Source organism: Halichoeres trimaculatus, unplaced genomic scaffold, assembly GCF_033239565.1.
Source record: "Halichoeres trimaculatus isolate MK-OKI-2021-1 unplaced genomic scaffold, fHalTri1.1 fHalTri1_scaffold_21, whole genome shotgun sequence".
NCBI classification, from domain to species: Eukaryota; Metazoa; Chordata; class Actinopteri; order Labriformes; family Labridae; genus Halichoeres; species Halichoeres trimaculatus.
In genome coordinates, this window is record NW_027437199.1 from 4,237,018 (window position 1) to 4,251,547 (window position 14,530).

General features: G+C 37.5%; 1 protein-coding gene across 1 annotated transcript in view; it reads right to left on the reverse strand.

Moving 5' to 3' along the window:
- The window catches only part of dyrk2 (dual-specificity tyrosine-(Y)-phosphorylation regulated kinase 2), a 30,366-nt gene extending 18,539 nt beyond the window's left edge, over positions 1 to 11,827 (reverse strand). The window contains exon 1 of the mRNA XM_074698070.1: positions 11,733 to 11,827. Within this exon, the coding sequence (XP_074554171.1) occupies positions 11,733 to 11,772 (40 nt within the window). The 5' untranslated portion in view covers positions 11,773 to 11,827. The remainder of the gene's footprint in view (positions 1 to 11,732) is intronic.
- Between the last annotated feature and the right edge of the window lie 2,703 nt (positions 11,828 to 14,530).

A 14,530-nucleotide genomic window follows, 5' to 3' on the forward strand; every position in this document is an offset into this window, starting at 1 on the left:
TGTAGGTACCGACCAAATTCTGTCAAAAGTACTGGGTACCGATCCACGAAAAATCAAAAGGTGCCATGTTAAGGTACCTAAATGTATCCTTTTGACTGTGAGGGACTTGAAGAGTAGAAGATTTTCCATGCTGGACATGAACACAGCATCGCAGGGTTATATATTGAAGAATAGATGTGTTAAATTGAAAGTTTTTTCATACTTTATTATTAGAAAAATTGATTTTTTTTTACCATATAAACAAAAAAAAAGTACTGAAAATTGTTACAGTTGAATACTGGTACCAATTGCCAGGTACCAGGCATCAGTACCGTATCGTTTCAAATGTGAAAGGTACCCATCCTTACTCTGAAGTACCTTGACACATTATCCCAGATTTTTTTTTTTTTTTTACCAATATTGATATCGGTAATTATTGGTCATTGGCCATAACAGCAATACTAATATGGGATATCAGTATCGGCCACAATTTTCATATCGGTGCATCACTACATATAACATTTTGTGGCACCAACAGAAATGCAAACTACATATTCAAACAAATATCTAACTTGTTGCTTGAACAAGTTTGAAGTATATTTTTGATTCAAACTTATTTGTCACGGTCCCACAAAACTTTTTTAGCATGACTGGGTAAAAAAGGGCCTTCCATGGAGGCTGTGTCTCTCAGAAGTAGCGATGAGAAGCAAATGTCCTCAGCAAAATGCAAAGAATTGTTGGATTTCGTCATCTACAGAACAAAATTTTACTTTAAGATTCAAGATTTAGGAGATATTTCTGTAAAAAGGGACAGGGAACAAAACCAGAGCTGGATAGTTGTGATACAAAGTCCTCAGGCAGCACTGCATCAACAAAAAGACACGACTCTGTAGTGGAAGTCACCGCATGGGCTTGAAATCACTAAATGCTGATCCATGTAAACGGGTTTCAAGTATCACATTCAGCCATCTAGATAATGACTTTTCCAGTGGAGAGGAAAAACACATTCTGCATTGATTACAACAGCATGGCTCAGTAGTAGAGGAGTCCAGGTATTTCAAACACTCAGCTCCTTTTGAAATAAGCAACATTTCACTTTCAAATCTCCTTTGTTCCCAAATGTTTACAGACAGTTTTTTCAATATTTGATTTGTTATGTTCGTGCAATTTCAACCTAATAAGGCTTTAAATGATTTACATAATCTGTTTTTTTCAGCATTTAACAAATAATGGCTTGGAAATGATGTTTTTGACACATTTTTATGTTTTGCTTAATTATAAATAACAGAGCAACAGTGATGTCTTTTGTTAGACTAGAAACATGTGGAAACCACTAGCACAGCTCTATTAAAACTCCCTTCAAATAGCTCCAGGAGCGTGTGAAGAGAGAGAAAACATTTTGTTTTTTATTAGCGGTAGTTAGCATTGCAGCTATTTGCTGACTTTGCTCTAAAATCCTCACAGCGGGGTTGCCGGTGATGTTTAACTGGAAGTACAAGTTGTGTCGCTGCCTCTCTTCAGCATACCACAGATCACATGACTGAGACCACCAAAAAGAGCTCCTTACGTAACACACACACACACTCACGCACACACACACTCCCTCACAGCCTCACACATGGGTATCAGGAACACTCGTCAATCTGCTGAAATGTCTGAAAATCCCTGCAGGTTATTTGAGTGCAGAAGACTTCAGTGTTTATACAGAGAGAAAACTAATCAGTGTTAGATTAGACATGTCTGGGGTCCACTCATAAACAGACGTAAACACACACACACGTACACACACTTATAGACAGTGACAGATCCAGACAGGGTCTTTATTGCTCTGAATATAGAACAGCTTTGTAAGCAAACTGACCGTCATAGGAGCATAAATCTTTCCTTAAATAAACTAATCACAGCTCATCATGAACTCCGACAACCTCTGCTACATTTTTAACAAAGTCCTTGGCTAGACGTGTTGGAGTAACTTTATTTAGTAACAAAAGATGCACTGATACCATCCTGTGACATTTTCTGATACTCGAATAGATGGTTCAGGTTTTACATTTTAACAATGACCCCTTAATGAATTCTTCCTGTGAATTTTCTCTGTACAAATGTTATAAGTCAATAAATACGAAGTTGGTCAATTGATCTGAATATCCCTGGAAATAAAAATAAGTAAAAACCATTCGTTGATGTATGTTTCATTATATGTTATTGACTAAAATAAGGCATCTAGTGTCTTAACGTGGTTTTCGCAATAGTTTGAGCTGTTTGGAACATCGAGCTTGCCATAGTTATGCCATGAGCCTGCAGTAACTTTTCTTCCTGTTGGAAAACATTTGCCTTTTTAGTAAATTTTAGTGATATGTTTCTGTGATGAAAGTTAAAATTCTATTACAAAACTGAAGATATGCTGATGTATGCTAACCGCCAGCATATCAATGCAACCTACCATATACGTTAGCATCAAGCTAGCACTATGTTGTCTATCTTTTTGGTGAATAAGGAGATGCAGTCATAACATGTTGACTGTAAAACTTAAGGTGGGAAATCCTGGGTCAGAGTTCTCTTAGGAAACTGTTAGCCATCTGCTAAGCTGAGATAGCTGGGGCAGCATATTAGCTGACACGAGGTCTGGCTGCTCTGACGTAATGTAAAGAATCATTAAAGGAATCATTAAGCATACAGGCTAATGATGTTAATGGATTGAACCATGTCTAATCAATTCTTTACAGGAACCGGTTTTAGCTTTCATTTAACTTTGAGGCTTGCGAGATAATAATATAAATGTTTATAACGTTACACTTAGTTCGTTCCTACGGCGTGTCGAACTTTTACCCTAAATACCCCTCTAAATCTCTAAATAACTATCTAAATACATGTATTATACTTCATAATCATTGGAAAACAGTACAGACAAAATAAAATAGACATTTCAATTAAAACAGGAAATCTATACTCGAGACAAAGTGGATGATGCTGATGACCCATAGAGTGTAAAAAAAAATGGACGTCATCTTGCTCGGCTCGAAGTGAGGTCGCCACAAAAACTGCTCCCCCTGGTGGCTGGCTGCAGTATGGGTCAAAAAAATCCATCTCCCCAGTCATTCCAGATGGGCTGTGGTCAAACTACTAAAATAACACTAACATCTGTGTCTGTGAGTTATTAAATACATTTGTGTATCAGCCTCAGTTAACCAGGTTTGACTGTAAATAAGAAATTCTTATTTTGTGATCTTCATGAAAAAGTTGGTTTGGAGTCGAGGTTATGACCAAATATTAAGTGAGCATATGAATTAAGATCAACAGGAACACATTTTCATGTTCTCAGTAAAACTACAGTCTGTTATCAAACTATTAACTATTCTAGTTATCAATCCCAAATTACTAAATCATTACTATTATGTTATATTTTGATCTGTCTGGAAATTAGGGATGGGAATCGAAAACCGGTTCCTGTTGAGAATCAATAAGAAATGTTTCAATTCATCGATATCATTAGCCTTTCTGCTTAACATTTCCATTATCAATACTCTACATTGTGCCGGAGCCGCCAGGCCTTATGTCGACTAGTCTGCTGCAGCTAGCTTAGCTTAGCAGTTAGATAACGTTTCCCCAGAAACTGATTCAGGATTTTCAGCTTGAAGTTTTACTGAAGAACTGACTTCATAAAGAAATGTACATCACTCTCTCTCAGGAGATTCATATTCAGTACATTTGAAATGGTAAAAATCACCTTATTTACCAATATAACAAAATAGCTTGATGCTAACGTACATGGGAAACTGCATTGATATGCTAGCAGTTAGCATAAGTTCCGCTTCAGAATAGGATTTCAACTTTCGTCACAGAAACATATCACTGAGAATTACAAATTACAAAAGCTAACAGGCTAATGAAAGGCACATGGCTGACTTCATAACTATGGAAAGGTTCCAAACAACTTAAACCATTGCTATAACCACTTTGAGACACTGGATAGCCTACTTGTTGTTGACACAAAAAAACTGTAAAGCTACTTTTTGGACCAAGAAAATTCACAACAGGAATTGATAAGGGAATCGATAAAGAATCAGATCAATAAGCAGAATCAATAAGGGCATCAGTGTTGACAAAATCTTATCAATTCCCATCCCTACTGGAAATAGTTTTCTGGATCCTTTATTATGACCCAGCTTTCAGACTTTTGGTCTGTGGTTTGGGGAGTTTTCTTGTTTATTGACAAGTTTTGGTCTTGATATTTTATTATAATCTGTAAATGTTAACTGATAATGTAATCATACATAATAAGTGATGTTATTCTCTAGGTCTGGTCTATTGAGCCAATCCATGCTCAGGCAGTGACACATGTTCTGTGTCATCAGAGCCAACATAGCTAGCAGGAAGCTAACAGTCACATATTTTCACTCACGTGGCTGATTAAAGAAAAACAAACAATCACCGTCTGCAGACACTGCAGGCTCCAGATATCAGTCCACACGTCATCGAAACACAAAATTAAATCAGCAACAAGCTGAGCTGCTGTGTTATGATGCCACAGGTGTAACGGAGCGTATAACTGAGCTGACACAGTCCTGGACCCGTCTGACCTGGGTCAGAGATCTGGTCCAGTCTGGAGTCTGTGAATCCAGCAGGTTGACCCAGTTTAAGGAGGATGAAGGTTTTAATACAGACTGATAATCCCCATACACCGCCTACCTCCCTTTCCCCTCCCTCTGCTGCTTCACCTCCTTTCACAGCTACATGACAACAGACACAGCACGGGGGGGTCAAAGGTCACAGGTCACAGCAGACCCCTATCATAAATGTCTAACAGGGGTGTTTGGGTTTTTTCTTCTTCGACCGACTTTCCCTCAGCGTCAGTCGGACTCCAGCTGTTTCTCTTTGCTCGCGACAGAGGCCGTGAGGGGGATTACTTCTTTTAGGATGTACAGAACAATTTAAGCTGCACATGACAAAAATCTTGAGGAGATAGACAGCGACTATAATCTTCATTAAACCTCCGAATTGGTGGGAGAGAAAGATGTCAAATCTGCGTCAAAAGCAGAGCTGTGAGTCATTTTCATTACTTTACTTTCCCTTTAAAATATCTTTTTAAGAATGTATTGCTTTTTATCTTTTAAAGGAGATTAAAAAACACCTTTTCATTACAATACTTTTATTTTCATCCCTTAAAATAGCCACAAATAAAAACTCACACCAGAGGAGCTGAACTGCTAATGCTGTTTAACAAGGCCTTTAAAAAGTAAAACACACTTTATCTGCTATGAAAAAGACAAACAGCTGCAACAGAGATAAAATAGTCAGAGTGAGAGGCTGAGCAAAGCTTTAAAAATCATTAAACTGACTTTTTCATCATCAGCTACAAAACAGTTAAGCTGCATCCCCCCATCAAAATTCAGCCCTGCTTTCTGAATCTGCTGCACACATCTGGAGGTTTTGTGCTGGAATAAAATATATGAAAGTGATTAAATGAATGAATGGACCCTCACAGGCCACCGTCCTGCTCTCGTGCAGGTTCAAACAGACAGATGGTCTCTAATCTGAACGCTCGCTGTAATCCTGCTAATGAGGACTACTCAGATACACAAAGCACGTTCTGCAGCTTCACAGAGACACACTGTACAACATTTACATGACCCAAAACACGCAGAGGGATAACATGTACGAGGGAGTCAGCAGAAACTCTCTGCAGCGAAACATGAAGCCGTGCTGTAATCCTACTAATGACCCACACAAACAATCAATATTAGTGTTATCAATACACTTTAAACCTGATTATAAGCTCCATCTGCTCTGCTGCCATCCTGATCCAGGAGAGTTTATTTACTGCCCCACAGACCAGTACAGAAGCAGTTTTACTGATTAACTGTCTAATAATTCTGTTTATTAAGTCGTAAAAAGTGACAGCTGGTTCCTTATTCTTACTGACTTCACCGTTTGACACTTTAAATCGAATATATTTACACTCATCAGATCAACAGGACAGAAAATAAAGACTGATCTGAGCTGTGGCGAGCACTATAGCCTAAACTTTTTATCACTTAACCTGGAAAATATCCATCAATACATCAATAAATACATATTTTCTCTGATATTATAATGATTAAGGCTTCAGACAGCCACTTAAAGAGTAATACAAACAATTGAAAATGCTATTTAACATCGAAGAACAAAAGAAATTCAAAACCATGAGTTTTTTTTTTTACATCCAGAGTCTCTCAGGGCATGAATTTCAAAACTTTAATGGCTGTTCAAAGAAAACAAGAACAGCTGATTTGTTCAAGTCTGTGCAGGACATCATCCAAAACCAGAGTGTACTGTGATGCTTTTTCTATCACAGCCAGGGAGTGAATCATATCATATTGCATTTTTTCCTTCTGTATCATAAAATACTTTATTGTATCATATCCTAGAGTAGTGTATCATATCCTAGCATAGCATAGCAGTACATTTTATTTTATTTTATTTTAGCAAATCATATCATAGCACCGCCTTCTCTTTTTATTTACATTCGTTATTGGAGCCTGTCACTTTTTATGTCTTGTTTTTTTTGGCTATTTTTTTTCTATTGACACTAATATAGTTGCATTAGTGGTGGTTTTCACTTTTCTTGTTACTACATGTGCCTAGAGATCCTGCGTGTAACCATGATTGCATTGTTTACACACAACACTTCAGCTGTTAGCGGCCTGTGGCATGTCAGTGCTAACAGGTGCTAGGCCTGATGTTTCCTACAAACTGAGGAGAAGGAGGCAAGCACGACGTGCTGGTGCTGGGGTGTGAGCTAAGAAGGGACATCGTAAGATCTATCTCCAATATGATGGACAGCACTTGAGGGAATACGAGAGGGGAGAGTAGCATCATGCTATTCACAGACATGGCTAACGGTATAACAGATAACTGTAGAAGTGACGCTATGATAATGGCAGTTAAAGATGTTCTTGTAAAAATATGAGCACGTGTGCAACTTGGAAGGGACTGTTTGTGAGGAATCAGAATAGTTAATGGAAATTTTCAACAAACATTGAGGAACATGTTCCAGTTTCAGCTCAAACTCAAATTTATAGATTTTTTTTTCATGTTTTGTAACAGAACAATTTCCACCTCATCATTTTTACAAGTAGGCCACTGTTTGCGGGCCTGCAGCATGTCAGTGCTAACCGGTGCTAACTGGTGCTAGGCCTGATATTCCCTACAAGCTGAGGAAAAGGAGGGAAGGATGATGCGCTGGTGCTGCGGTGTGAGCTAAGAAGAGAGGACAACGACCTGCCCTTTAATCCATCATCATAGGGAATGTAAGATCTATCTGCAATATGATGGACGACACCAGAGGAAATACCAGAGGGGAGAGTAGCATCATGCTATTCAAAGACACGGCTAACAGTTTAACTGATAATATTTGAGCTGACTCTATGATAATGGCAGTTATAGATGTTTTTGTAAAAATATGAGCATGTACGCAACTTGGAAGGGACAAATGTGTTCCAGTTTCAGCTTCACAAACTCAAATTTGCAGATTTTTTTTTCATGTTTTGTAACCACCTCATCATTTTTTCAAGTTAAGTTTTTTTATGTTAAATTTAAATTTTCATTGTTTTCCTGTCTCAATTAACATAGTTAATCTCATGTTTTGATGGTTCTCTAACTTTGCCTTAATGTTAGTTTTTAAGCTGCATTTCTCGTGTGGTTATAAATAAAGTTTCTTCTAAGAATCAATTTTGTAAATGACAACCTCAGTGAGGGATACAGTATCACTAGAGCCTGATTAAATCAGTCTGGGGTTGCACACAGGCCTACAGCTCTGCAGTGTGTGACGCTGAGCTCTGCCTTAACAGGACATATGATAATGTTACACAGATCCATACTGCAGAGAAAGCACATGCAGTAAAACCTCACTGCGGGCCCAACAGATGCATGCTAGCAGAGTGGAAAAGCAGCATGCTGAATGTGAACCTGACACCGAGCTGGAGATGCCAGAGCGGCAGCGAGCACGCCCGGCATGCTGCTCGACAGGGCGAGTGGGGAAAACCTGCAACAACGTGACCGCTGCGTTCAGTGATGTGACGCTCGGCGAGGTCACAGACCAACAGAGGTGGCGAGTTTAAAAGAAGGCTAAATAAAAGTTCAGGGAAAAGAGAAAAGGAAACTACTGGTGGGAGGAGTTCATTTTCTTCCACTCCGAACTGCTGATGTTGTTATTTCTGTCCCTCATGGGCCACTGTAGCAGAACTGGTTGCATAATATTTATTGGTCTTGGTTTTCATTTCTAATCTTGGCTCTCTTATTTAATATCTCTGGGACTTAAATGAATGAACTAATGAATAACTCTGGACTGTTTCAGCAGGTTGCTCAGGCCTGCAGCTCTGAACAGGCTGTTGTGGCTGCAACATGTAAGATTTGCCCAAAAAAGTCTGGTTTTAGCCAAACTGGTGTGCCTAACAAAATCACAGGAAGGTCCCATAAAAGATATTTATTTCATTCTAACATAAGCTGCTTTTCTAAAACCAGAAACAGCTATAACATCGCTCTCTTCAAAGCCAAATAAATCCAAATACATGGGTAAAAATGTCAAAACGTAACATAAATTTCCCCACAAATTGAAGCAGAAACAGATCAGTAACTCCTTAAGTATGGAAGATTAAGTCACAGTTTTTCCTATGAAGTCTGGGGGATATATGGAGAACAGTTTGTTCTGACTGTCTTCTGAAATTGTATTTTGCTGCGAGCATGGAAGACAAACTTTTGTGGCATATATTAGAGCCCTGAAATAAATACACCACCACTAATTATGCTTGTACTTCTGTTTGGTTTCAGAGAAACATCCTCTGAATTCTTTCCCTTACAAAAAGTTGGCAGGGACAACAACTTCACTTAAACATGCTGATAACATGAAGAAATGTTTGCAATTTCAAGAACAGACAGTTTGACAGTTGCACCCACAGATGCAGCAGCTCGCCAAATGTAGAGGTGTGAAAGTAAGTGGCTCGAAAAACTTTCAAAACATCATAAAAGTCCTTGAAGGAGTTTAAAAATGCGCTCTGGATTCCCCATTCCAAGCGCTGAATATTTCAGGAATACAAAGAAATGTGAAACGTCTACACACCAGTGTGCTTTTAGCTTGCTGAGGCCTTAAAAATAGCTTGTGCTGGATGTATTATTGGACATTCTTCCCACTGCTGAGGCTAAATTGAGGAGCTCCTCACAGCTGGACAAAAGTCAAAAATTGCAAGACTGTGGTGGTGTGCTTCTAGCAAAAGCTTGACTATATCTCCACTGAGAAAACTCCCCACTCGTTCGATGTGTGTTCTGCTTTCAGAATGGAGCTCTGCTTTTTTTTCTTGAGTGCTATTTTCACAGAGATGTATTGATTGTTATCTTGATGCAAGTACATAAAATGCATGTTTTATAGAGCTGAGAGTGTGGCATTAAACTGGGACACATAAACTGGAACAGAACTGAAAGTGCAGCCTGAAGCAGCACAAACTGTCTCCGCACAGCCTACAGAAGAAAACACCAACAGAGTCAAGCCGATAATGAACTGATTATAAAGCCACAGACATGTGAATGAATGCTGTAAAGGGATTAAAGGCAGGGATTACAGGCAAAAAGTTGTAGGAAAAACCTGCTGTAAAGATCAAACCTGAGCTGAAATACCACAAGGTCAAAATCTCACATGAACATGTTTTTCACAATTGAGGAAAAAGATCATAAGCGGCCCAAGTATTACTCTAATAGTGTTGAGCTAAGAAAGGCTATTAGACAAACTGCTATACTGACAAAGTCCATCATGCAAACAGCTAGCTAGTGAAGCTAACGCTGGGTTTTAGTTACACATAATAATACAGGATGTTCTCATTTCTCTTATATTAAGTCCACATCATAATAATATTGTCTGCATGTACATACAAACACTGTTCAGGAAACACATGATGAATATAAAGCTTCGTTGGCATACTGCATTTATGTAAAAACAACCCATTTCCATACTACAAGAACACTGGCAGTAGCAAGTAGTAACAACAAGCTAGCTGTACTCAAAATGCTGATTAATAACCATAGCTGCCAATACTCAGCCATTAGCTGTAGGACACACGCTATTGATTTATCTACCTGTTGAGCTATGGCTTAGAGTGACAAACACCACCCATGATCACACTATGTCAAATTCATATGTTGGTATGTTAATAACCTTCCAAAAATGTCTGATACCAATTGACGAAACACCACTAACTGAAGGCCAAAGCTAATCAGCTAATCCTAAAAACCGTAACAGTCCCCACAACTTTATGCTAGCACAAAGCAGCCTGAATAACTACCAATAATAAACAATCACATAATTAGCATCAGCATTAGCGTGTTTGTCAAGCTAATTTCAATTAAACAAGAAACTTAATTTGGAACTCCAAAAAAAAAAAAAAACAGCTGGCAAAATTGCATTTCACTTACAAGGAAAAACATGTTGACCTCTGACTGAACTGAGCTGTATTTCTGTTGCCAGACCTAGAGGCCAAAATTACCCAAGAAAACACACTCACACACACACACACACACACACACACACACACACACACACACACACACACACACACACACACACACACACACACACACACACACACAGAACACCACTGCTACCATAATTAACATTGGTGATGGGAAATATGAGCATTTTTTGGGACCCAACCTTTTCGGCTCTTACCAAAAAACTGTAGGCGATTTGCCCAAGTCCTTACAGGTTTCTTAAAATGCTTTAAAGCACAAATTGTTATGTTTCTTGTTTTTTTACCTAAAAGATCCTAGATAAAATATCTAGCAGCTCTTATTAGCAAATGGTCCTCTTTCATCTCACATTAACAAGTTCCTTTTATCAGTTAAATGTTATATCTTCATAGTCAACATTGTTCAAACAAAGGATTCTTCTGTCAACATAAAAAAGTGCTCAGTTACAAAATCAAATGTATAAGTGTTATCATTAATAAACAGTACTCTAATATGCCTGTTATGGCAGATATAAACAGAACACTGCCACTACAGTGATCACCATTTGTGAAAGGACTCCAGGGCATGTTGGGGGTTCAAGCTCATTTAGCCCAAACCAAAATCCAAAAATCACCACTTGTTTATCCTGGAAAGCTTTTCTGTTCAATGACTTTCGCGTTTTGAAATTGTTAACAAATAATATTACAGCAGATAAGGAATTTCGCGTAAAGGAGCCGTTCAAAGGAGCAGAATCGTCCGCGAGCAACACATCACTTGCTAGCACAACACAGAGACGTTAAACACGGCGAATTAGCTTACATTCACCTAAGACAACATTAGTGTTGTTATTAAGGCTTATTACGGGGGTTAACCCCGGAATAAACATGCAGTAAACACACCGGGAATCCTGCTTCTTCTGCTGCTGTCACTTCTCATCTGCTAAAAATAAACCTGACAGACAGGGTAGGGAGACGTCTGGAGCTGCTTTTAGTTTGCTTCTTTCTCATACGTTGAATTTGAACATTTACACCAAATCTTCTCCTCTGTCCGTCCCACTATTTTTAACAAGATTACTCATAATCAAATAAACAACCAGAAGAAAGGCTGTTTCTGTTCCAGCCCTTCCTTCCCTCTGTGTTTTCACCCCTTTCTCACGCATTACTGCTTTCATTTACATGGATCAAAAGGGGTCGATCAGAAGCAGGGGGATCAGCGGTGTGTCCCTGCAACACTGTCCGGGCTAAGGCGACCCTTTGGCCGGCTAGAGAGGCTGTGCTCACCCGTCGGGAAGACCGAGGTTCCGGGCTTCTTGGTTAACATGGCGGCCGCTCCTCTCCTCTGGACACAGACGGATAGGACGCCTCCTCTTCCTCCATCTGCAGCTCCTCCTCTTCCTCCTCAGTACTCCTCCTTCTTTCTTAACAACTAATCCCCCCTGTTCCTTTCACTGCTTTTAGAAACCTCAAAACAAACCCTTTACCCTTTGTTTTCAAAATCTACTTCCTCATTCATGTCACTGTCTGTATTGTGAAAAAAAGTTTGTTTTTTAAAACGTGTGTTTCCCTTTCCTTATTCCTTAAACCAGGCTGTACTTATAGGATATTACTAATATTGCCATCATAAGTTGTCCTAAAGCGAAATTTTCATTATGACAGGGCAAGTCTGATCCAACCATAACATTTAGTTTACCATATTTTTCTTTTATTTAGTTAATTTTGCTTAATGATTTCAGAATAAAATCTTAATAGAGTTGCAACAAACTGCTTTTTAACATACCTCTACTTGTGTATTTTTCAATTTTAAATAATTGGCATTAGAGTTGTATCGCAGTGCTAAAAGGGATATTTGTTTTTTTTATTTTGGTAATTTTAGTCTTATTATCCCTTGGTTTATTTTGACCAGTAAAGCCTTTGTATTTCATAGCTAGGTAAGTGAATTCGTTTTTTATTCTTTTTCAAGTGTCTTTGTATTAATATAATCAATACATACACATTTTACATATGTGTTTTACTGCATATCCCTGTGTACAATATAAGTAGCCTACATATACATTAATAGATACTAAAACTATTGAATAATCAAACTGTATGATAATTGAAAGAGCTATAAATGTTTTGGCCACTCAGGGGCAGCAGAGCTTCTTTAAACCTGAGCTGTGATATATTCTTACATATTCATTGATTAAATATTGAACAAAAATGGATAATGTTGCAACATTTAGATGAGGAAATGTAAAAAAGGAAAAAAAGAAAAAAAGACCCATAAATGCAGCAAATGTTGTAATTTTATCCAGACATACTCTTTAAACCACATCAGACTCCAGGGATCAATTTTCCTCAGTTTTGTGAGCATTTGTAACTCAAAAGTTCTTATAAATAGTACTCAAAAAGGTAAATTAAAGCTAGAAAAAAACTGGTTTAAGATCTTTTTGTCAATTACCCACAGATATTAATACAAACATTTTGTTACACATCTTAAGAAAAGGTTTTAAAAATCAAACACTACTGGAAACAATGCAAGCAAAAGAGAAGTTTTATTCCATTTATGACTGTTAGAGTGCTCATACTCACTTTATCTAGAAGAATCTCAGACAAGTGATGTTGATGATCCTGGAACCTCAAAGGACAAAGATAGTCATGGCCTGGCTGATGATGAAGTTGTGGTCCAGCTCTGCCTCCTCCGTAGTCAGATCATCATCATTTACATTCTACTTCTGTTTATTTGGCTGCTAAGAGACGAACAACATGTAAACACCTGAGAGCTTCTGCTGTTGCTTCTTGAGTGATGTCAATAAAGTGTAAGTGTGTGTAATGCGTGTGCTCTCAGGTTTCACAGCTTTTAGTTAAATTACAAAGAGAAGCAGGCTTATGTAACACACACATGCACTCACAGAAGTAACTGAATCTGCAGGACATTACCACACCTTCTATTTACACATTTTTCTTTTACTGTATTTCTTTCAAGCTTAAGGAAAGTATCAACATTGTCCTGGACTTTTGGAAAGCTGCCTTTATATTGATATGGGTAATAAAAATGTGCTTATTGAGTTATTCTAATAAATTGAGAATTAGTTAGGCAAGAATGTGATAAATATTTAAGATTAGCTACAATTTGGGATTTTCTGCCTTTGACAAGTGACAGGAGTTTGTACATTGTACATTTTATCTTCTTAACTTCTACGACAGTGTATACGGGCAAACTCGAAAAAAATGAAAAAATGATAATACTAATAATCATAATTAAAAAAATAGGAAAAATGGGCTTGTAAAGTCACATATGTACTAATTTTTAAGTTACAAATTTATGACTTCACAAAGTAGTAAATTTGAGATTTTACAAACTCAAAATTTTCGAGTTTTTCTTGTTGAAATCTTTTTTAAAAATTTGCCATCACACGTTGTTGTCTTGAAGCACAATTTTTAGTATAACAGGGCAAGTCTGATCCAACTATAATATTATATAATATGCTATATAAAAAACATAGGGAAGATTGTGACTTAACAAACTAGAAAATTTGAGACTTTACAAGCCCAAAAAGTTCGAGTTTTTTTTACTGAAATATTTAAAAATATATATATATATCTTTAAATATCTTTTTTAAAAATATTCATACGCTGTTATAATTGCTGAGTAAGAAAAAGTAATAATATTTAAATAAATAAAAAGACATCTAGGCGCGCGTGTAATCTCTGCGCATGCGCAATAATTACCTCTTGCTCGCCGGGAGAACCTTAATGGACCTGCTATTTACACATATTTCTTTTACTGTATTTCTTTCAAGCTTGAGGAAAGTATAAACATTGTCCTGGACTTTTACATCATGCCTAGAGATCTTTTGGAAAGCTGCTTTTATATTGATTTGGGCAATAAAAAATAGGCTAATGGAGTTATTAGAATGAATTGAGAATTATTTAGGCAATAATGTGATAAATATTTTTGATTACAATTTAGGATTTTCTGCCTTTGACAAGTACAGTGACAGGAGTTTGTACATTTGATTATCTTCTAAACTTCTACGACAGTGTATTAAGGCAAACTAGAGACTTTTAGAATAATGATAATTGTAACAAAATAATAA